This window comes from Anopheles ziemanni, chromosome X (assembly GCF_943734765.1).
Source record: "Anopheles ziemanni chromosome X, idAnoZiCoDA_A2_x.2, whole genome shotgun sequence".
In the NCBI taxonomy this organism is placed as follows: domain Eukaryota; kingdom Metazoa; phylum Arthropoda; class Insecta; order Diptera; family Culicidae; genus Anopheles; species Anopheles ziemanni.
Window position 1 is genome coordinate 13,541,768 of NC_080707.1, and position 24,124 is coordinate 13,565,891.

Genomic DNA, 24,124 nt, shown 5'->3' on the forward strand with positions numbered 1-24,124 from the left:
CGAAAAACGAACGTTACTGGAGAGTGGACTTCAGGTTTGCCTTTCTTCCGTCCATCGTTTTACATGTGTGTACATATATGTGTCTGTGTATATGTATGTACCGAACGACATTACGAGTGCCAGCGTTGGTTAGATAATTACGTTAATCACTCCCGGTAAAGTGAGCCTAATTTCCAAAAACCAATAGACTGACTTTCCGAAACCCATTTCCATCGAAGGGGGAGTGGACGTGTGGAGTTATGCAAAACCACCCGCTCAAACAACCACCCTCCCAACATTCCCTCCCTCCTCCCTCCCACCGAGTTTAGGCAAAAATACGTCCGATTTCAACTTCTACAGCGGCCAAATGCAACCGATGGAGGCGCCTGGTGGTTGCTATATTTATTTGCGCAAACGTAAATCAACCGACGCGGCCTGAAGTTGGCCGGGTTTTATTTCGCTTTCATTTTATTTGCAATGTAATTGTGTTTACGCCCGCCCGCAACCTCCACGCGGGATATGGCGTTGGCGTGGTGATTAAAAAAAAAAACGAGGCATGCTATAAAATTACACCCACCCACATATAAGAACCGGGGGTGGTGGTTGAAAGCATACCGACACGGCAGTGGGTAAACAATTAAATAAATAATAAAAGATGTACTTTTGTGCAAATGATCTCTGAGTTTGAGCTTCTACCACAATCCATACCCCCTCCGCTTGTTATAACGCTTTCCGTTGTTACTGGCAATTTGGTTTATGACACTCATCTCCCACCCCACTGTGGAGGCTCGTGGTGGGTGGTGGAATATTTAAACATTACAGCATCCCTTCTGCGTGTGTGTGTGTGTGAGCATGCTGGGCCAGTTAAGCGAACATAAACATATATTACGCGCGCAGTCAGATGGGAACTAAATCGAGCGAAATCAATCTGCCTGGTTATGGTGGGGGGAGCGGGCAGGGTGCAAACCTGCTGGACATGCGGCGAAACGGGGGGTTCTGCGGTGGTTGTGCACGTTGTCAACTGTCAGTCTCGATAATATTGACGAGCCGGTGCGGTTTGCGGACCGTGCATTACCACCGTTCGGCTGAGCCGATTATGGTCCGGATAATAATTGAAGCGGATGGGAAATAAGCTCCCTGGTCGGTGGGTGGGTAACGATCCCACGCCGAGCGGGGGGAGGGACGGTTGGCACATTGCCATAGCATTAAACCGTTCGTTCGAGGTCCTTTACGGCGAGGATGGGTGGTGTAATTTAAATCTACACTTTAAAACAACCATCAGTTCCGAAACCGAGGAGTGGGCTTTAACCCTGATCCAAGGGGTTCGGTACAACACCTTCAAACCGCTCTCGAAACATCTCTGCAAATACGAGAGGCAGTACGGTGTGTGCGTAAGCTTAGGACGCCATCGAGCGTCTCGGTTAAGTGCGGACGACAGGGCGCATGCATCCTGACAGCATCTGCCTGGTCTTACTGTGCGCCCTTTTCCCAGCCTGCAAGTGCCACACCATCACCCGACCCGATTGCGATTACAATGTCGAGAGCCCCGGTGTACGGGAATGAATGTGACATGACGTGTACACATGTCGGGTGTCAGACGGAAAGTCGACGGCTCCGTTTCCCACGGCGGGCCGCTTTTCCCGGGCGCAAAGGCACAGTCACGCAGTGCATGCCCTCTACCCCCTTCTCGTGACTTCCTGTTGCAGCTGCGAAGAAATTTTCCAGAACGCACATGACCTACCCTCGTAGGAAGACGTCCATTTTCGGAACGACAATGCTCTTGCCCGGATCCCAATCGAAGGAAGTAGAACGCATCGTCACAGTGCAGGGGAGGTTGTGGCAGGGGAGGTTCCAAAGGGTTCTCACTCTGGTGTCGAAGAATGAAGTGGAGCGTGAGCTCTAGTGGATGCAGCGGATGGTTTACACTTTTGGAGGCCTTTAGCAAAATGAAAATAAATGGGACCAAAGTGAAATAAACCACCCTTTTTGTTACAATTCATTGGTATTTCATTTATATAAATAAATACCATTTAAAATTATGAATTTGTATCTAATGATTTAAAAAACAAACATGTATATTAACACACTATTTTAGGTAGGATTAAATCAACAGATGTTTCATCAATATACACAGAAACGGGTTAAGCGTTCTTAGGGTCCCCAAGCAGCTTAAATTTGAAGCAATTGTTTTTCAATTTACTTGTATGATGCGAAATCATCAATAACTACCGAATAAAATGCATTATATCACTTTTCATTAAGTAAATTATTAACCAATTCATGTTTTACTTTTTTTATCAGAAAGCTCGTCAGTTGATTTACAACCGAGAAAGTCTTTTTTATCAAATGTTTAAAATCTAGGGTAATACATGTTTTCCCTTTTTTTGTATGTTTTGAAATGTGCAGGACAGTACTTTTCCTTATATTTAAACTTTTCTGAAAATAGTACTGTTTTATATGAAAGTTTTAAACTGATTATTTATCACGTTGACTGCCAAGCGTTTTGAGCACACTCTTCTAGTACAACCTTTTTAATAAAATTTGTTTATAACATTTGGTAAACCTACGGTTTTCGTAAGCCAAGCATAGACTTAGTTTCCTGAGGAACTTGTCTTTAATATTACTATAGTTTTCATGTTGCATTTTCGTTTATTTATGGGTTAAAAACTTTTTAGAAGTAATTGTTGCTGTCACCCAATGTTGAGTGACGTGGCAGTCAACGTGTTTAATAGACGTTAGAGACTCATTTTTTTTATTTTAACCCCAATAAAACACGAGAAGGCGACTTTTGGACACGTTTTTTTCATCAAAACTCAATTATCCATTCCTCTCTGCAATCATTTGTTTATGAGGAAACTTGTGTGGACGAACCTTTAATCACACGAACCAATAATAAACATTTAGTTTTGCTTTTCAATTTTTTTCGGGTGCGCTTATTGAATATTGTTGATGTATCAACTTCGTCTAGAAGAGTACTTTTCGTTTATTTCAATGTTTGAAAGTATCTTTTAATGTACAGAACAAGTAATCTATATCCGAGTTACTTTGCTTGTGGACATCGTTATTCGTTTGAGAATCTGTTTTCTTCGCCGTGTTACTTATTTCTTTTATATCGTAGCTTGATTTTGTCACTCTTTTGTCTTTGCTTCAATATAAAAGACATTGTAACATTCCATGGTGACAAAACCACTTGATTAGTTTGAATGCAGCCTTTTCTACTGTCATATTTTTGGTTCACTTGTTCCATACCAACCCGTCGGCTGCCTACTCAAACGGGCAACATCCCATTTTCAACCTTTATCTGGTTGTTTTGTGATTGGGCTTTTTCCCTCATTCATGAAGATTTCGGTCGTTTGCAAGATGAACAGTGTTGAGGTGAGTTTTCGTTAAACAGCTGTGGCACAATATAGCACTCGATTGCAAACCCGGTTAACAATACCGTACCAGTATTTTTTTGGGCCGTTCGAGCCAAAGCAACAGAGCGTGTGAGAGGGAGAGAAAACAATACAGCACGTCCGTGCGAAAGCATTTCCGAGGACGCAAAGTTCGTTCCCAGCTGGAGTGGAGTGGTTGGCAATTTAATATTTTAATTATAAGCTGCATTATGCCCGTCTTCGGGTCAACAGCAACTTCGCCAGCCTCGCGAGAACGTTCTTTGCTGGTGGTTGGTTTTTAACCCTTAGTCATCCTCCCCCCCCCCCCTCCCCTTCCTTCCTACACCCCGGCCCCCCTTTCTTTCCCTACAGTTTCACACAGAAAAACAAACAGTTTGGTCTACTTTAATGAACAATTTGAACAACAAAGCGTTTCACGAAAGCCTTAGCACCTCGACGCAAGCAATGAAAGCAAGTAGAATAGTGGCGAGGCTGAGGGAAACCAAACGGCTTTCGGATAAGTTCGAGCGCAAAAACTAAAACACGCCGAGACGAACCGAAGCGCGCCTTCGTGAAATATTCAATACCGAAACTGTCCTTTGAAAACAGCTGGTTTTGTTTTGTGCATGTCGTTTTCGAACCCTCTCAGGATGGATAAAAAGTTTGCGTGTGTGTGCGGGTATCTGTTTTATTTTCATCTCCTCCGGAACGGAACGGTTTTTGCTTACGGTACGGGGTTCTTTTTTCCCCCACGAATACCAAACAATTATTACCCGACGATGGTTCATTTTTCACACTCCACCAGCGGAAGGCATCCTGTAATATTAAACACTCCCTGCACAACAACAGCTTCTAGTAGCTCCGGGTTTTAACCCACCCTCCCAGTAACTGCCTGAAGTGTTGTGCAAAAGAAAAGAGAAACTTTTCACCACCAATAATTCCTCGGCGAAACGCGCGCTGCCTTTCCTGGTGCTGCAGAAATGGCTGCAATTTAATCGCAATTATGCTGTCGTTGTTAGCATGACGCGTAACCATTATGCCTTTCTTTGTTAGCCCGCTGCCGGTTGTGCTTTGTCCCACGGAAGGCGAGTGGTTCGCGTCGGTCTTGGTAACAAACTCCAGTACCGACATTCCAGTAGAAAATTTGATTTGCTGCTTTATCGAGGTAGGAAAGAGCCCGGTCAGCTTCAGCACATACCATTCGGGTTGGGAAATGTGGCGTAGAACCGTTGGAGGCAGGAAGAAAATTACAAACCCCTCCTAGCCACCACCCTCCAAAGGGGACGTTTGACATAACGAGTTGATTATTTGGAAGTGGCCAGAAGTTGAAGAACGAAAAACGAATGGGGGAGAAAAAAAAGGCATTGCGCTGCTGGCAGATAAATGTTTCCCAGCAGCTGAGCTCAAATTAATTAAGCCGAGAGTCGAGACACCCGGAACGCACGGGAAACGCTCATGCGTGTCAACCGGCAATGCCAGTTGAATCGATTCCGGGTCGTGGCAACAGCCGGTGTTGATGCCTACTTTCTGCCCGCTTCGAGGATAGCCGAATTTGAACGATCGTACTGCGATTAGAAACCACGAGCGAAAGGGTGATGTGCCTTGGCATTCTATTATCCAGAAGAACCCAGACCGACACTATAAACACACTTGGCTCCGCTCGGGGAAAGGGAGCTGTTCATATTTTAATTAAAATCTCATCCTAGGGAGAATCTAGGGAGCTGTAAAAACAGCGCAGTCTATCGAGCGTGCGGTGATGGAAGTGGTGTCATTTTTTCGCAAATGTCCTACATATATCCAACGCTAATCGATCCTTACTCTGTTTGTGTTTTCTCTCTTTCCAGAAGCTGACTACACGCTAGACGATTCATTTTGGAATGAAGAAAGCCCAGTTGGTAAGTGTTCGACACTCTGGCGAGGAGCGTAGCGTAGGCAGCTGGAACAAGCGATCTGGTTGGAGAACGTGAAGCGACTCACTTTTATGGAACACTCCTGATGTGGCTCTATTCTTTATATGCGACTTTATAGGAGTTTTAAATCCAACGCCACGTTTTCATGTTCAAACGGTGAGGTGTGTCTTCTGGCAAGATTAACTCATATGAACTGATCACTCAAAATTTATTCGATTTGGTTAATTCGACTCACATGATTCATGCGTTGTTCATTTGAAGTTTAATGAATCTCTAACTCGATGCAAAGATTAATTCAGTGAGTAGTGGCTGATGAATCTTTTAGCGAGATTCATTCATATGACATCTTCAATGAAAAAAGATTCATTCGGATTGATTCATGAATCTTTGAGAATTCAAATCTCAATCGAAGAATCTTTCGAAACATTCATGAATCTCAATGAACCTTTAACACGTTCCGTACCGCGTCACCCAAATATGGGTGACAGTAGTTCTAGTTCTAAAAAGTTTGTGACCCATAAATAAATGCAAGTGCAACATAAAAATTATAGTTATATTAAAAATAAGTTATGAGGGTAGCTAAGTTTTTGCTTGGCCTTCGAAAACAATCGGTTTAACAAACTTTAGTTAAAAAAATTGTACTTGATTTGTGCGAAAAACGCTTGGTACGTAACGTGTTAACACGTTGACTGCCATGTCACCCAAAAGTGGGTGACAGCAAAATTCAGTTCTAAAAAGTGTTTGACCTATAAATAATTATAGATGCAACATCTAAACTATAGTAATATTTTATATCAACTCTTTGAGAAGGTAAGTTTTGGCTTAGCCTTCAAAAATCGTTGGTTTAATAAATGTTACAAACAAATTATATTAAAAAAGGATGTACTAAAAAGGTGTGCTACAAACGCTTGGAAGTCAACGTGTTAACTATCAAGCGGTTTTAGTACACTTTTTAGTACAGTCGTTTTTGATAAAATTTCTCTTATGATGTATATTAAACCGATGGTTTTCGAAGACCAAACCAAGACATACATTCCCAAAGAGTGAGTTTTTTATATTACCATAGTTTTTATTTTGTATTTTAATTTATTTATGGAGCAAAAATTTTTTAGAACTTTTGATAGCTCGTTACCGGAAATGATAACCATTTCATTTAACGTGTTGAAATTATTTTTGGGGAAATTCGAAACAAAGATAGCCAGCAATTGAGATTGAATCTATTGCTCAACTCTAGCTATGCAGACTCATGCATCTGAATCTCAATCACCGGACTCTAGATTCGATCTTCAACACACGATTCAAAATCAACCGCTATCTGAAAAAAGTTGCCTTCGTGTTGCTATATATTTTCATTTCACCACCTTTTTGCCTTATGTCATACAAGACACACTCGATGTAGAGATTTTCCTGCCCGGGAAATGTGACAAACTGCGGAACAATCGTATCATACCGGTACATCTGTGTGATAGATGGTTGATAAAGATAAACACCAGCTTGTCGCAAATCGGTAGACAACAAGCCCTTAAGTCCGACGATGGTCAATCTCGACCTTGTTGGCAAGGAAAAAAAGCAGTTGTGCCGGATTTGGTTTTTCCGCCTTTCGTTTTTCCGGAGGACGCTCAAAAGAATCGTTTTCTTCGTTTGGAAAATACAATTTCGCACAAAACACACGCTGGTGACAATCGAAACCAAGCTGAGTGTATTCTATGCTGAATTTCGGGCGCTTCCGTAATGAAGCAACATTCGACGTGTGTATGTGTGTGAGTGTGTGAAGCGTTCCATTACACATTCTAGGCTCGACCTGGACTAAGTCCGCATTTTCCGAATCTGGACCGCTTTTTATCCATACGGCTTTTTCGGTGGGGGGAATGATGCCGCTGAAAGCCCGAACCGCTTTGCGACACTTGATGCATTGATGATTTGGTTTTACTGTCCCCCCACCTTCCCTACCATTCCCCCCCCCCTCTTCTTCGCTCGAGGAAAAGAGGGAGGAAAGTAATCAAATAGCGCCCGGGCGCTAAGGATTTCCGCTCTCGGAATGTATTAAATGCTTCACTGGCTAAAGCAAAATAATCAGACATTTGGGGGGAAAGGGCAAAACTAAACGCAGAAGCGGGCATCTAATGCTCACTCGTTTGAAGGCAATTCATGTCACGTTCGCACACGCCGTTGAGAGCGATTGCCTGCCCGGAATAGGTAATGAGTGCGCTCGCCCGGCAAAGGCAAGAAAAAACGGGGCGGAAAAACGGAGAAAATCGATGTGCTTCAACTAAGCTGGGAAAGGCAGGTGCGGGTTCTGGGTTTTTTGAAGGGTAACAGTGGCGTTGAGGAGGCAGCTCTGGATTGCAGCATAGCCAGCCGTCTGGCTAATAGAGGGTTAAATTAGATCGATGATGTTTCGTTGCAACGTTCGGGCAAATGCTCGAGCTTTTTCACTAAATCACCGCAGCCGGGAAAAAGAAAAGCCCTTCTTTTGTGTAAATCAATTTACCGAAAGGAGTGTGCAATGCGTCACCAGAGGGTAACCTTCACCTCTGAAAACGGATAGAACCATTTTTCAATTCAATTTCTTTCCTTTTCTAATCCACCGTTCCTAAACCACGTCAAACATAAAAGTTCAAAAGTTACATCAGACAACTCGTTGGGATTACCATTTCTAATTAACGATGCAGCCGCAACCGAGTAGAATGCAATCTGGTACATGTATATAAATTATACAAAACATTCGTGACGGGACTATTTAATAAACAAGCGAGCAGGCAACAGAACGATCGTTTATGCGGCCGCTCGCTCACGACTCATTAAGCCATTAGCGGTGCAATTGCATGGAAACAGAAAGCTCGTTGGGGAAAACGAAACGGGGAAAAAACCCAAGCGTAAGTGAACTGCGAAAAGAAGGTAGAGACGAAAAAAAAGGTAGAGTTTAACTGCGACAGAAGGTGAATTCTTTGAAATAATGTCAATGACAATAAATTCTCCTTAATTTTATCATGAATATCACTTTACTAAAGAGTCCTTATAGTATCTTCAAGTATTTTATGACAAAAACTACTACCAACTCTGCAACACACCCAAGAGGTATCTCAAATACCAAACACCTTGCAGCTGTGTACCCTTTGTAGGATGGAAGAGAACCTGAACCCTTAACACGTTGACTTCCAAGCGTTTTTAGCTCACTGTTTTAGTACAATACATTTTAACACGTTGACTGCCCAGCGTTTTTAGCACACATTTTTAGAACCATCTTTTTTAATAAAATTTGCTTAACACATTTATTAAACCAACGATTTTTGAAGGCTAAGCAAAAACTTAGCTTCTCAAAGAATTGACATAAAATATTACTAAAATGTTTATATTGCATTTTCATTTATTTATGGACAAAAACACTTTTTCGAACTTTTTAGAACTATCATCCACTATTGGGTGATATGGCAGTCAACGTGTTAAAACGTTCCGTACCGCGTCACCCAAATAAGGGTGACAGCAGTAATTAGTTCTTAAATGTTTTTGACCCATAAATAAATGAAAATGCAACATAAACAGTTAGATTAAAAATTAGTTGTTTGGGAAGCTAAGTTTTTGCTTGGCCTTCGAAAACCATCGGTATAACAAATATTATAAACAAGTTTTAATTAAAAAGATTGTACTAAAAAGTGTGGTAAATACGCTTGGTACGCAACGTGTTACGGCAGTATCACCTCTGCTTCGAGGAATAAATATGAAGCGTTTATACAAATACACAAAAAAACACTGTCGCTTATTATAACAAAATACGAGAATGTATTATTATTTTATCACTGAATGCTCCATTGGATGGGATTGACAAACCCCGGGTGAAAAGGCCGAGGAAAAAATTAGCTTCAAAGCTTTTGAGCCGGGGAAAGTGTGCGCGGAGGTGGATCAACGATCTAACGAGTTCGCGTAACCCCCGAAGTGAAGGTTGGTGCCGAAAGGGGAGGGGTTAGTAAGGCGGCAATTCAAGTGATTAGTAATTGAAAACGTAATTGCTGTGATTAATTATTAATATCCATTACGCAAACGGGCGGGAGAGGTTGCGTTTTGAGTAAACCCACGCGTTAACTCACGCATTCCACACCGTGGGGTGGGGGACGTGGGGGTTGGCCGCCGATTTTTCCGGATGCCTTTGCGGAAAACCCCGGGGGCGTTGGTGGGCGCTGAAGCTGGAAACGAAAGCCACCGACGTCGTTAGCGTCGGGTTGATTGACTTTCCGAAACTCGTGGTCGTTGTCTGGTCGAGCGGGGCTAGTGTGGTTGTGCTCGGTAGTGTGCGTTTCGGTTTGTTCGGCAAATTTTCGCGAAGTAGCTGGCCCATCCGGTCATCGGGAATTTTCCGATTGCTCGCGGGACGAACTTTACATTGCCGGGGTAATCGAATTGATTTTCCTTCCGTTTTCGTTGGTGTTACCGGGGTTGGAAAAAAGTGTCCTCGGAACAGCAGCTAGCTCAGCGTAGCTCCAATTTTACTTTTATTTATTTTATTTACGTGCACACCACCTCCTTTTTTAACAATGACCTGCGCCAATAATGGAAAACAATAAAGAGGAGCAAAAGCACCACGCAGTGCACCACTATATCATTGTAATAGCATCGTCAAACCTCTGTCGGTTTGGCAGCATAATGCTCCGATCACGTGTGTGTGTGTGTGCGTGTGGCCGTGTTTTTTTTATATCCGCCCGATCTCTCTTCTGATAATAGTCGTAATGATGATAGCTCTAATTATTGCCCATTACCCACGGTCCTCTCTTCAATCCACAAATGGCCAGCCGCACACACACACACACACACACACACACACACACACACAGGAAAAAAAGGAAAAACCCCACAAACCTCGGAGCAGGAGTGTCCTCCGGGGTTGGTTCCGGCTATCTGGCATTCCGGGAGGAGGTAATTCACGAAACCCCGGTGCGATGGTAGGAAAATCGATTTTCCAGCATCCATCCGGCGGTTGTCCCCTTAATACCAGCCGGCCTGGTGATGGTTAGCTCCACGCAAAGCAGTCGTTTGAAAAACATTTTCCGAAACGCGCGCTAACAAAGACGAACGGTTTGTAATTGCGAGCAATTTAGCGCAGCTAAGGCGAAGCAAAAAACAAATCGAGGCCATCGAAACCGCGCAGTCACTTCGGGGCTAAGCATATGCAATGTGTATGTTGTGTTCCTCTTATTAAAAAATCACCCATATTTATCTACAAACATAATCGAAAATACTCATCCCTCATCGCATCTCTTCTTCATTGCCGGTGAACCAGATCTCCGGAACTTCCGGATGATTTTCGAGCGCCACAGACCGAAACAAACAATAGGTACTTGACCCCCCTGTCACGGGCCCGGTCTGACGGAAAGGGGGCCGAAGCCAAACAGCCGCGGGAAAGCCATGCCCGTCGAGAGAGAGAGCGCGTCCGCGCGCTAAGTTTCAAATTATAATTTTATTCAAATTTGAATTGAAATTTAATTTCCGTTTCCATTTATTTTCATTAAGTTTATTGCTAATTTAATTACTGGATAATTTCCGTGGTTTCTGGCGCAAAGGCGCGCTCCGCACGTCAGCGTTTGGTGGAGGGGGGGGGGGGGGGGGGGGGGGGGAGGATGTATGGCTGTGTGGACGTGCCTCGCATCACGGAAACAACGAACGGGCGGAGGTTTTTTAATTCCTTTTTTGAGTCTCTTTCTGATCAACTGATGGATGATGCTAAGGGTTGTGTCCGACGGTTTCGGAGACTTTCCAGGAAGGCACCACTACAATGAGGAAAGAGCGGTAATGAGTCAGCACTATAAACATTTCACTGACATTTCCTTAAAATTAACAAGTTAACTAAGACCGATCGAAATTTTAGTCTCCTAGGACAACTAGATTTTGAGAAACTATCTGTCAAAGTTTAAAGTGTTATGACAAATGGACCCTGAAAAAGAACGAATCTTGGATTGTTTGATGGCGATCGCTTTGAAAGTATTCAAACTATAATCATATTGTATTATACATCATTTGAATGTTTAAATACAAACTGAGTTGTTAAAAAGAAAAACCAAATGTTATCATGACACAGTCAAAAAATTGTCAAAGCAGTCGATTAAATAAAGGGAAACATTCAACAGTACTTGTACGCGGACAAGAAAATCATCATATTAGAACAACTCAGAATAGATACTTTATTGTAAGATACTTTTTTGACACAATATACAATTATGAACGACGAAAAATGTCGATGGCTTATGTATTAATTAATTCATTTAATTTTTTGTTTATTTATAACTTTTTTGATTCATTTCTTCATTTGTTAATTTCTTTATTCATTTATTAAGTTACTCATTTTTTTACTCTTTGTTTTTTTTAAATTTATTTATTTATGACCAACATTGTCATACATTGAAAGAGTAGCTTATAGCATCTTATTTAATCATCTATTATATATTTTTGTTTTTCTTTTCGTATGGAGTTTAGTGTACACTGCAAACCAATACTGAGCCGCTACTTCTGAAACATTTCACACATTCATTTTAAGTACATCAGTTGTTGTTGAAGATTGGTTCGATTACTGTTATGAAATATGATTATCTTAACTTTGCTTACTTCAAATTGTAGCTCAGGGTTGCTAACATAAACAATACGAACATCAAATAACTCTAAAGTGCTTAACATAAAACAGTACATTATAAGACCAGACAAAATCTTTATTTTTGTTACATAAGTCAAAAATTGTCTGCATTTTTTGATAATTTTCACTTAGAACAATAAATAATCGTAGCAATTCCGGGGTTTTTATGAATATCAAGCTTTTTAAATATGTCATAATTGTAACTATTTGCTTATACCTCTTAAAACAACTATATATTATAAAATAGATAGTTATGTACAGCATGTCGACCGGTACTTCCTGGAAGTGTGGGAAACAAAGTTTTGTTGGAAAGAGTCAGAGCATAACTTTAGAACAAGCGTGAAAATACAACTCCCAAATAAAATAGTTAAAAACACATTTTCTTCTTTCCTCCAGTTCTTTTCCGAGAATCACTGGGGCTTCAAGCTAGTATCGAAATATAAACAAACATATATCTGCATATTTCATAACTTAAGGCGCAGACATATTTTAAGATATCGATAAATTAATTATTTAGTGAAGCTGAAAAGTATCAAAACGCGAAAATAATTATGACCGTTGGTTTCATACAAGTTGCCCATTGTGTAGTACGCTCCTGTGACAGCTCAAGCGGGTGGTGACCAGCCTTACAGCTCCATTAGTACGCTACTTGTAGGTCATTAGTCCGTTCGCTGGATGCACAAAGCGTGGCGGGTACGATTTGCGCCAACACCAGTCCGTTAACATAAGTAATCAAAACGCACAGGTTGTTGATTGGGCCCCCGGGGAAAGCGGTAGTTCCAGGTTCTGAGAATGTCCAGGTTTTCTTGTTCGATTTTTGGACTTTTCAGCCCGGTTTCCATCTGGAGCTCCGACCATCGATGTGGACCTCCAGAATTGCGGCATTGGAAACCGTGTCGAACACGGGGTTGGATAAACGCCATCCAACATCCATAGATTACGTTTTTAACTTGCCCTCTGGGGCCGCATACCCCCCTCCCCCGAAGCCCGCAACAGCTGAACAGTTGTCACCTATATTCGTTCTCTCCACCACTCCCTTCGCTGCCGAGGGGGTCTGACGCTTGGACATACTCGAGTGCGCTGAGGAGGCCCCAACACGAGGCCTCCGCACGTTAACTAGCCTCCGGGGGCCTGTAAGCAATAAAATATCAATGACGGCCCAGCCCCATGCTCAACCCTTGCAAGGCGAGAAAGAATTTTGTGCGACACGAGTCGGAACTCGGTTTCACAAATTGCCTTTGGAGAAAAAAAAGGACAAGCTGGGCCTCATTATTTAACGTACTGCTTACAAAGAAAAACAAGAAGGAGGATAAAAAAGACCAGACACAAAAAACCTACCCAGTGGAGCTCTTCAGCAGCTTGACTTCTTCTTTTTTTTTGCGTTCGGCCAAGCGATGTGACTGCGACGAGCTGCTGCTTTGGGACTTTTGCCACAAGCGCACATCCGCTAGCAGCCGCATTTCCTAATGAACAGCCAGGATGAGCCCTGGAGTAGCACAAAATGGCCGCCCACCGAGGAGAAACAGGTGGGATAGGGCACCGAAAAATCCCCGGCCAAAACGGCGGAAAAATGGTACATAATTTGAAGTGACAAACGTGACAGCAGACACGAGTCCCGGAAGAAGGAAACGGACGAAACTGTAGGAGAGGGAAGCGAAGGCGAAACTTCGCGTGCCCGACGTAGCCCCTGGTTACCAACCTTGGTTACGAGGGTAGAGAGAAGCAACGCACGTTGACACTGCTACCAAGCCCGAGAGTCTGTAAAGTTTCCCATCAGGGTTTTATCCCGTACGAGAGGCTTGTGGTGGCTCCAGCAGAGAGCTATTTGTTACATGCACTGCACCAAGGAGCCCCTTTGCCAAGTGTGTGTGTGTGTGTGCGCGCGCGGGGGAAAAGATGCTGTTAATCTTTGTGCTAATCCCGGTGCAGAAAAGTTTATCGCTCGGTCCCCTTGTTTTTCGCCATCGCCGGGAGCGAGACTAATAAGGCACGCAGAACCGTCCAAACGCTCCCGGTGGCTCGCGGCAGCTCCAAGCGAGCTAGGAGTGGAGTCAACACTCGGTGGACGAAGGTTGTCTATTTGTGGTTTGGTGGAACTAAGTCCTGCCCGTCCTCGCAAAAAAACACCTCTTCGTCTGATCTAGTGGTGCGCTAAGAAGCGAGTGTCCACTTTATTGCTGTATTATTACCACCAAACACACATACATACATACATACACACACTCATTTGCGATGCAGTCGGGAGCAGGAACGTTTGAATTCAATTAGTTTGCATCTCGTGCGAAGTCTCGCCGGGATGGTTTCTGGCTATACTTTATGCCTGGTTAACCAAGGTTTTACACTTCACTTTTATTAGCCATGGTAACCGTTTACGTAGAACCAGGCACTTATTATTTTATTTCATTTCTATTCTATTTGCAACATTAGGTACTTCCTTTTGTTTTATTTTGTTCTATTTCATTTAAGTTTTAAAGGATATAGATTGCATTTGTATTTCTTCCAATACATTAATACTTATTTTCATCTTATCTTTTTTAATCTAAATCTAAAGCTCAATTATTGCAATTTTTATTGGTTGGTACCTTTCTACCTTTGCATAGTTGCATTGCACTGAAAAGACTACTTCTCAAAACACAGAACGCAACTTTCTAAAGCATGGTAACAAAACACCTAAACCCACTTCAAATCCACTCGATAACCCCTGAAAAGAATAAAAGAGAATCAAATATGTACAAAACAAATCTTAAACACAATACAACAGCAAAACAATTGATTTTTTTGGGAATAATAAATGCACTACATTGCATGGATTGCATTTAGAAGCTGTCAAAACCTAAAGTAGCAGAACAGCACCATAATTAGCCAACTTGGATTTTCGTTAATGACACCTTGTCATCGAAATGACATTTACAAGTGCTGGAACAAGAGGTTCACAAAGCGTTTGACAATCAACGATAGGTGAAAGTAGCAATCGTTTTCATCGGCTTTATCAAGTTGACGTTAATTAAGTAGTAGACTACAGTGTGTGACTCAACGTGATATGATAAGAAACTCACTTTAGAAATTAAAGTTCAATAATCTATGCTCTTTGGGTTTTCTATTAGCTGTTAATTTGGATAAAATTGTCACATGATTGATTTGTGAACGCGTGTGAACATATCCATTACTTCATACATTTTTTTATTTCACTTGTTTGTATTATTAATTACAGGAAATCTGAATGAATTCATATAACTATTGATTCGTTTTACAACATTCTCTTAGTAGAAAGTTTATTTGTAACACCTTACATAAATTAAAATGTACATTTAGTTACCATTTAGTTACCACTATACCAAATGTAATGGTTATTATGTTTATTCTCTCTAGTCTACCTAGTTCTCGTCTCAATTAAGAACATAGCGAATGTCGGTTGCATTTACCACTCTTTGATTCAATTTTGAGCACCTGCGCACCACACTTACTCCCCTTGGAACCACCTCCAGGGTTCAGTTGGGGTTGTTTTTGGTGCGACTGGATAAGGCACCCGAGCACATAAACATCCCTCAGGAGTAAATAGCAATCGGGTTCGGCTCGATAAACCACGCCGCACCATAATCCGGTCCCGCCTCGTCGGAAGGGAATTCGATTATTGGACAGCACGGAAATACCTTCCCCTTCAGCCAACCCTGACCCTAAAACAAAAAAAAAACTGTGCAAATCGGTTTGCAGTCCTTGCGCTGGAAAACAATTTGCGTGCTTCGGTTGTTGCTGGCCCGAGAGTTGGGGACAACAACCGAAACTCGTACTAGCAAAAAACAAAAACAGGGAGTTGAACTGGGCAGATACAAAACAAAGCCATCGAATTCCTTCTGCAAGGGAAGAGGGAAGGTGGGGGAGGGGGAGGGCTGAGGTATTGGATTGCCCAAAAATGAAATTGAAAAAGGGTGGTCAGATCCTTATGCGAGCGGACGAAAATACAGCCTCAACACCGACGCGCCACCATTTGGAAATCTTGTTTGGGATCCCAGCGCTCCCGCCTTTCTGCCTCTTCACTGCACACGCAACGCCTTTTCCGACCGCACCCGGAGCTCATCCCCCCCCCCAACGTTGAACCCGGGGACGGTTTGAGTCGGGGTTTACGGCTACAAACGAATTGATTGACGAACATGATCATCTCATCAATATCCCCAACGGCGAGGGTTTTGCACAGTCGAAAGGATTTTATATTCCTGGCGTCTTTTCACATATCTCTCCCCCTCGCACCTCGTTCCTTCTCCACCTCTCACGGTAGTGAACTTATCCGACCACCTTTTTCGAGAGATAGAGGGGAATTTGAAGATTGTTTTGTGGCCGGCACAAAACTCATCCATAAAAACGACTTACACATCCGCAGGACAGGGTGTTGTGCTTTCCCGCACCCCCTCGCGCAAGGGATTCCCGCCATTGTCTCTCGGTCCTGGACACCTGGACCGGGTGTAGGTCGAAACGATTTTAACGACAACATCGAACGAACCCGGGGTTCGGGGCATCGCTCTACGGCACTTCGGTTGGGCCAAGTTCACAGTGTTGAAAATAAATTGATTTTATTTTTCGGCTTGACTTAATGCTTCTTCCCCCCCTCCCCTCTGGAACCCCTTCGGTACGGGCGGACGATGTCAACGTACGGTCCGAGACATTAGCTCCGGGTCTCGGGCAGTTTCGGGATTCCTGAAGGATCTCCGACCTGGCACCATTTCCGAAGGGATTACGGGTGATTCAGTATTATGGGCGTCTCGTCTCTTCGCAAGGTGTACCATGAGGTGAACCTCGTTGTTTACGGAGGGCACGCGTTCCGCTTCGCTTTTCGAAAAACCCGTACGAGCAACCTTTGCTGGTCATCCGAAAAATGTGGCCCCTTTCAACATCGTATTGCCATAAGTCGACCCGGGGACCATTCTGGAGCGGAAGTTAGTAAACTGCAGAGAAACCTAATCCAAGACATCGCGATGCTGTACCTAGGTTCTGATATAAAACTAAGCCTCAATGGTGCAGGTGATAGGAAAGTGTTACTTGAGCAATTCTTAGACTGAAATAGTATTTTATGACGTCAATCCAATAATAGTGCTCATCAACTGTACGGAACAAGAAAATCAACAAAAACCGTGGTAAAATGTTCATTATTTCTCTAGAAAACACGCTGTTTAAGGTATATAATGTGCTGGTATATAATGTCATGGTGCTCAATTCCCTATAGTCTGAAGTGGTAGCATTAACCTCTTGACTATTACTCCTTTGAGTTTTTTTTGTCGCCCTTTTTGTTTTTACTTTCGTTTAGCAACGTTTATTTTTAGTGCACTAGCTTTGAAAAGACATTTTTATGTGTTTGCAAACTTTTATAAATTTATTTTATACTAAATTAAGCAATTAAACAACATTTTTGCTTATAATTGCCAAATTTCTGCTGATCACAGTCCCAAATCACACAAATGGTAGAACAAAATTACTTACAAACTGACCAACATTTGTAATTAATGAAATCCTTACATGTTTTAGGAAAATATAGTTTGTTCTTCGGTTTTAGACCAACAACTATACAAACATGTAAAAAGAACAGTGTGTTAAATTTTTTTCTAATTTTCTCGACTTGTCAGGACTGTGAAGGAGTTAAAGCGAATAACGTAGTTGTTTAACTGTTTTGACAATTATGTGATGATAATAACGTTGCTAGATTTTTTCCTAAAATTGGCCGATACGATGCATGGAGATGACCATTTTCCTTCAAAACCGACGTGAATATCAAACACTTTCCTTGATGCAGGGCCCTAGTTCCACGAAAAAACGGTTAAAAAATCTTCCAATCACATACCGTAGTCAGGGCGGTTCATCAAAACGGGTGGTATTAGCTGGACAGACAGAAGAGTGTGACAGAACGCCCCCGAGTTAGGGTAAAAAAAACAACGAAGAATAGAGAAGCGTTTTAAAGTCATGCAAAAACATTATTTCAAGCGACAAAAACACAACGTACGGAAAAACATTATGACAAGTGATGAAAACTAGGAGACAAATGTAAACTTTAAATTTTTGCGGTAACTAATCTAAATAGTTGATCGAACTATTTAGAGCTTTCGAACGAAACGAAGTTCATTCTGATGGTTCAAATATTTTGCAATTCTTTTGACAAGAGTTGATGTAACAAAGAAGCTGATATTAAGGTGATGTTGGTGCTAGCAATCAATGGTTTTTGGATGTTTTTTTTTATTTTGAGGAAAGCATCAACCTAATTATTCTAGGTTAAACGTTTATAACAACGATTTTTCAAAATAATAATAATCTAGTGAGTAGATTTGTATTTCTGAAATAAGTGTAACGATCGTGAAAGGTACACTATAAAATTTGAATGGATACAAGAGGCAATATAATATTAACGATTTAGCAAGAGTAGATACAGCTCAGAAAACATTCATGAGGAAGACTTATTTACTTCAATAAAATCATAGGGTTATTGCCATTCGAATAATAATGGGTGAAATTTTCGGTTTCTAAAACGATATTATAGGTAACTAAAATACACATTCACAATAGCTAAGCCCCTTCAGATGTATGAGCGCTGTTAAATCTAACATCTATTACGATGTAATCTTTATCGACCTTGTGTGTTCGGGCGACTCCTCCTCCTCAGCCAGGAAGTAAGTAGCTGGACTCTGGTGCCTGTAGCTTAGCAACTCTGCGACCCTCCCATCCTTGGGAAACACAAGATTTATCTCACAAGCCCGCGATTAAGAAGAAAGAGCGGGCGAGCAAGGGAGTAGCTCGAGCCGTTATTTATTGCCAGCACGTGGGCTATTCGGTTCCTTTGGGGGTATCCTGCGGGGGAGGTTCGCAAGATCCTTGGTGTGGATTTTCGAGGACCGTTGTTTACCGGTGGATGATTTTATCATCCTTGCTCGGTGAGGCGGGCGAAATTTACGATTCTTTCGCAACTCTAGAACTCGGAACACTCTCAACCTTTTGTCATATTTTTTCCCGTACATCCGGATAGGTAGATCATCGATGGGTTTGTCTTTTGGCGCAGTTTCTCAACCCCATCCGGTATCCGGTAGCGTCCGAAGTGAACCTTGAAAATGTCAACCATCTGAGGAAAATCGGTGGCGGATGGAAAACCGTCGTACGTACGGCCAATTTTTGCAACCACATTTTTTTTTCCGCCGCGCATCGTCACCGGAGTGGAACCAAAACCGATTTGTTTCCAAACTTACGCACATGAATAAACAACCACGCGTTTTCCGATCCTCGTTTCGGTCGCTGATGAAAAAAAAAATAAAACGCACAACTTGTCAAATTTCGTCAATCAGCTCTCGGAACCTCGGTGGATTGAACTTCCTCCACATCGGCAACTCATCGCCAGTAGGCGAGTCAGCACGGGCGTGGGTCGGGAACGGTTTGACGAACACGTTGTTCGTTTCAATGTTTTTTTTGCTGCTGTACGGAAACCACGCTGTCAGCAACGTTGTCGTACACGTCTTGTAAAGCAACGAACCTTCCTTTCGCCCACCAACAATCACGCTTGATATACACGCACACATAAAAAGGCGCGAGAAAAATTGACAATTTTTCGCGAAACGCAAAAACCCACCCAAGGCGACATCAAACGTGAGAAAAACATACCAGCAAGACGTTGGCAAGACGTTGCCAAGACGTTGGAGATGGGAAAAGAATTTTATACGGCAGTAAGAAACCCGGGAAGATCTAGCGGCGAGGAACAAACAGGAAAACCGAAACCGAAGCAAAACAAACCAACAAAGTAACGCTCGGAAAACGGCACACAGTTCAAAAGTTTCACGAGGCTGATTAGGTGCGCAGAATGTGTGTGTGTGTGTGTGTGAATATGTGTTTGCGTTTAACTTGGTAGGTATTTTGTTTTTCGCGTTTCGATATCGGTGTGTAAGATAAACGATAGCCTTTTATCTCGCCCTTTCTCCCTGCGAGGCAGACATTTTGCTCCAAAATTGCCAAATTTATTTTCCCCCAAGGACGGCTGGAATAGACCATGATTAAGTGTTTGTCTCACGTCTGCTCTTCTCCCCCACTGAACGTCCGCTTTACGCAAACCCGAACAGAAGACCGTCCAGTTATAGCCGTTTGCTTTGCTTGTAATGGGTTTATTTGAACTTTATTTCTTGACCCGCGCAGCTACTCAGCCTCATAACTGTGTGAACATAAATCGATGTGGCCCAATCGAAGGCGGTCATCGTCACTAAAGGGCGGTCCTAAAATGGCGCCACAAATATCGATTCAAATCGATGAATAAATCCAGTTTTTTCGAAACTCATAATTCACCAAATCAATAAATCCCGGGAAAACTTAAGTAAAACCTCCAAATATGTATCTATATCTTTTCTTGGTATGTGTATTTAAATGTTGAGCTTATAATGTTTTTTCAAGGAACTAAACAGGTGATCATTAAAAAATAATAAATAAATAAAAAAAATAAAAATAAATTAGTTTAATCTTATTTAAAATGTTTGAAGTCGTTGAATGGATCGGTTTATCTACTTGATTCCAAAAGGAATACCCGAAATATGATGAAAACCCGGAGTAAAAAAGTGTTTCTCAACGACCCTTTTACTCATAACATGGCTCAACACCAGCGTCATTGTCAATTTCTATGATTTAGATTAATCAGGCTACCCATACAGGGTTACGATCTATTTAATGGAATATTTAATTGGTAGAAATAACATTTCAAAAGCGAAAGGAATATTTTTAACCGATAGAGCGACCTTAGCAATCATATAGGGGATTGTGTCAGACAGCTCAGGGTCAACGTGCATACCAAACAGAGAGCTTTGCAACCGATTAGGGGAGCGAGTTGTCAACCTCACAAAAGTCTTCGATAGTTTTACTTTGTTTATTTACTTTGATTTGATCCACGCCGTTATGTTCACACTAGAAAAGTAATTTATTATCTGTGTATTTTTACTCATCTTTCATTTCCATTAAAACTTGTACCTTCAAATTTTCTATCCATTAGATTACACACTGATGAAAGCTTGCTTCCCTAATCAATCGCAAACTTCCTCGATGCGTCTGTTAACATTCCCTGTTTCGATGAAACTTTCCTTCTTGAAATTGAAACATTCTAATTTATACATCGAGACCGAGCATCACTTGATTAAAACTAAAGTAATACATTCACTTATTCAAGTTCTAGCTATAATGGTAGTTTAATGTAATGTGGGTGACAGCAGAAATCAGTTCTGAAAAGTTTTTGGCCCATAAATAAATGAAAATACACCATGAAAACCAAAGTAAGATAAATAACAAGTTCTTTGGAAAGCTAACTACGTACTTTGCTTAGCCTTAGAAAACCGTCGGTTTGACAAACTTTACTAACAAACTTTATTTAAAAGGATTGTACTAAAAAATGTGCTAAAAACGCTTGGCAGTCAACGTGTTTAAGTCATATTTATTGATTCACGTATTGATAATTAATTCAATGAAATAGTACGACCACCCTTTGATGAGTATTATCGACAATTTCACATGAAATCATTTGCAAAATAAAATCAGCGTAAACGAAATCTTATAGGTTTGCAAAGTTCAGTTAATTATCATTTTACATTTATTGACCCGCAACGACCCCAGTAAAAGTATCACTTTTATCGTAATGACATTATTAAAATTAATACAAAATACGAAGAATTTGGCCGAGGCAAATAACCTCTGGTGCTGTTTTCCGCGAAAAACCATGAATCGGTAACCGCGAACCTATTGAATTCTCGCCCGAGTTGGCGCAACTACGTTCCAACAGGAATCATCCCGTTCTCGGGAAAAATTTACCGGGGTAGAATTGGAAAAATCATGTTTGATGTCAGCAATCGGGAACATAATTAATTGCAGCATTGTCCCACCGAACGATTTCCAACCCGAGCGTTACTAACTCTTCTTTATCCGTCCTTTTCTCTTCCTCTTGTTTTTCTCTCCCGCAGGTGAAGTGGAGCGTCTGCTGAAGGAGCACCAGCAAAACCAGGAGCTAGTGGATAAGATCGGTAGCAGCTACTACCAGATCATCTATCCCGTGCAGCTGCGCCATCACGAGAAGATGGGCATCTCGACGCGCGAGGTCAACCAGCCAAAGGTACGCTATCGCTTCCGCGAGTCGACCGACGCGAACCGGACTCGCGCCCGTAAATCTTATTATAATGAAGCTAATAGTGCTGTTTATGGTGGTGTTGAGGCGAGTGGGACGGTATGTGTTCCTTTCTATCATAACATACATCAAATGTCACCCTTTTGCGTTCGTGTTTCACATTTTTCTCGTTTCTTTTTCTTGCGTTATACTTTCGAGTGGTTTCAGGTTCAGTCTTACGTTGCTTCTAGTTGGATTGCCTATTTTTCGTTTTGCATCTTCTTACATTATTGCTTTCTCAAGTTTTTGTGTTTTGTTTTGTACACTCATAGCATCGTACCATCATTCAAACAGGATCATGTGATCGGACCATCGCACCTAGTTAACATTCAACAATCTTAGTTTTATGCATCGTTTCGATCTCGTTGCATCGCTTGAATTGAACCATAAATTTTCACCCTCTTATCATGCCATTCGGTTATGTCATCGTGGCATTCTACACAAACATTCACCGAACAACGAAATGCTACACGATCTCATCAACGAGGAAAGCATACCGTCTAGAATGTTTACTCGCAAGCTCTCTTTTGAAAAAATTACATTTCAAAATAGAATTCGGTGCAGGACTGGAGCGAGATTTCTTTAAAAATGCTAGAAGTCCAGCAGTAAAACTTACATAACATTAAAGAACACACAATAAGGTTATGTGTGGAAAAATATCAAGAACAAATAGTTGAAAATTTCAAATTGATGTCAACAGTACCCTTAAACGCTTCAGTTCTAGAGTCAACTACAGCTGAAACATTCAACTTTTCGAGTAAATTTGCGATAAAAAAAATACTTATGTTTGAATAACAATATTTTAGTTAATCTAGCAACTCTGGAAAGCTTTTTGGTTTAGATATCTAAAACAAATAACCAGGGTATAAAAAATGTCGATGCCGAAACAAGAGAGCTATCTGTCATTTTATTTATTAAAGAGTTTTGAAACATTGCACTCTGTTTTTATGAAGAATACAAGCCTAAAAGTGACTAACCGTCCATTAACTTTGAAAACTCGTCGTTATCCACTTTGGCAGTACTGTAAATACTTCTGTACACGTTTGATAATATCAATTGAGTATCTTTAACTTTCTTTAGAATAATAATATACTAAGGATGGTTTGTTTTATTAATTTTTAAATAATCTTCATCGATTAAAATATCAACGAACAGGTTTTTAATCTCCTTACTCGTTGATGACGTTTAAAAATTTCATTTTGGAGATTATCGTTTGCATTTTTCGATTACTAATTGAACCGCAATCGATTAGACGATGTACACCGAGCCAGTGGCAAGCTGAATCTCTCATTGTGATGACGCAGATACTGTATCAACGAGTGTGTGTGTGGGTGTGTGTGCGCGCGCGTGTGAAACAAATAGAGCATAACAAAGCATTTACACCGACCCATTGATCATGCCAATGGATATCGCAGTGTTTGGTCATAATGTTGGGTTTCAGGGAAAACTTTATCTTCTCACCAGACCAGTACGGTCCCTCCCTTTCATCTCCCGGTGTTGCTTTTCTTCTGTGCAGAAAATGGCGATGGAGGCGCCCGGTGGGTTACGATTTTTAATCCCCTGCTTTTCCTCGTCCTATGTTTCCCCATTTGTCGGGTTTCGATTTCTCGTGTCCGCGTTGCTTGTCTCTCGGTAGTAAAAAACAGATGACACCGGAGAAAGAGGGATGCTTTTATGCATGTGGAAGCCGTTCCGGTGCCATCTTGTTCGTCCTCCGCGCGAACGGGGCGTGAAAAGTGACCGAGACGGAGATCAAATAGCCAATAATTGATTGTATGATCCGGCGCCTCTGTTAGAAAACCTACATGCCCGCTTTTTGCTCTTTCCATTCCATCGCTCTGGTTCTCTTTTCGTTCGTCCTTTTTTACCCTTCCTTCCTTCTCTCATCGCCGGAAGCCAGGCAGGATCCACATGGATCCCGCTCGGTGAAAGCGTTGCTCGAACAGGATCGTGAACGTGTGGAACCACCATTTTATAGCCCGATTTACCTCGCTTCGCTTCGCTAGTGCCCCGTTTTTTCCCTTTCACTAGCACGGGGCCAAACCACTACGGTTGGTTTTATGAGTAAAAGTTTTGATTGATTTTTTCACACTCT

At 41.8% G+C, this 24,124-nt stretch overlaps 1 protein-coding gene across 1 annotated transcript in view; it reads left to right on the forward strand.

Moving 5' to 3' along the window:
* Positions 1 to 24,124, forward strand: part of LOC131291103 (uncharacterized) — a 229,508-nt gene that overhangs the window by 39,611 nt on the left and 165,773 nt on the right. Inside the window, exons 2-3 of the mRNA XM_058320294.1 lie at positions 5,198 to 5,248; positions 21,830 to 22,089. Of these exons, the coding sequence (XP_058176277.1) occupies positions 5,198 to 5,248; positions 21,830 to 22,089 (311 nt within the window). The remainder of the gene's footprint in view (positions 1 to 5,197; positions 5,249 to 21,829; positions 22,090 to 24,124) is intronic.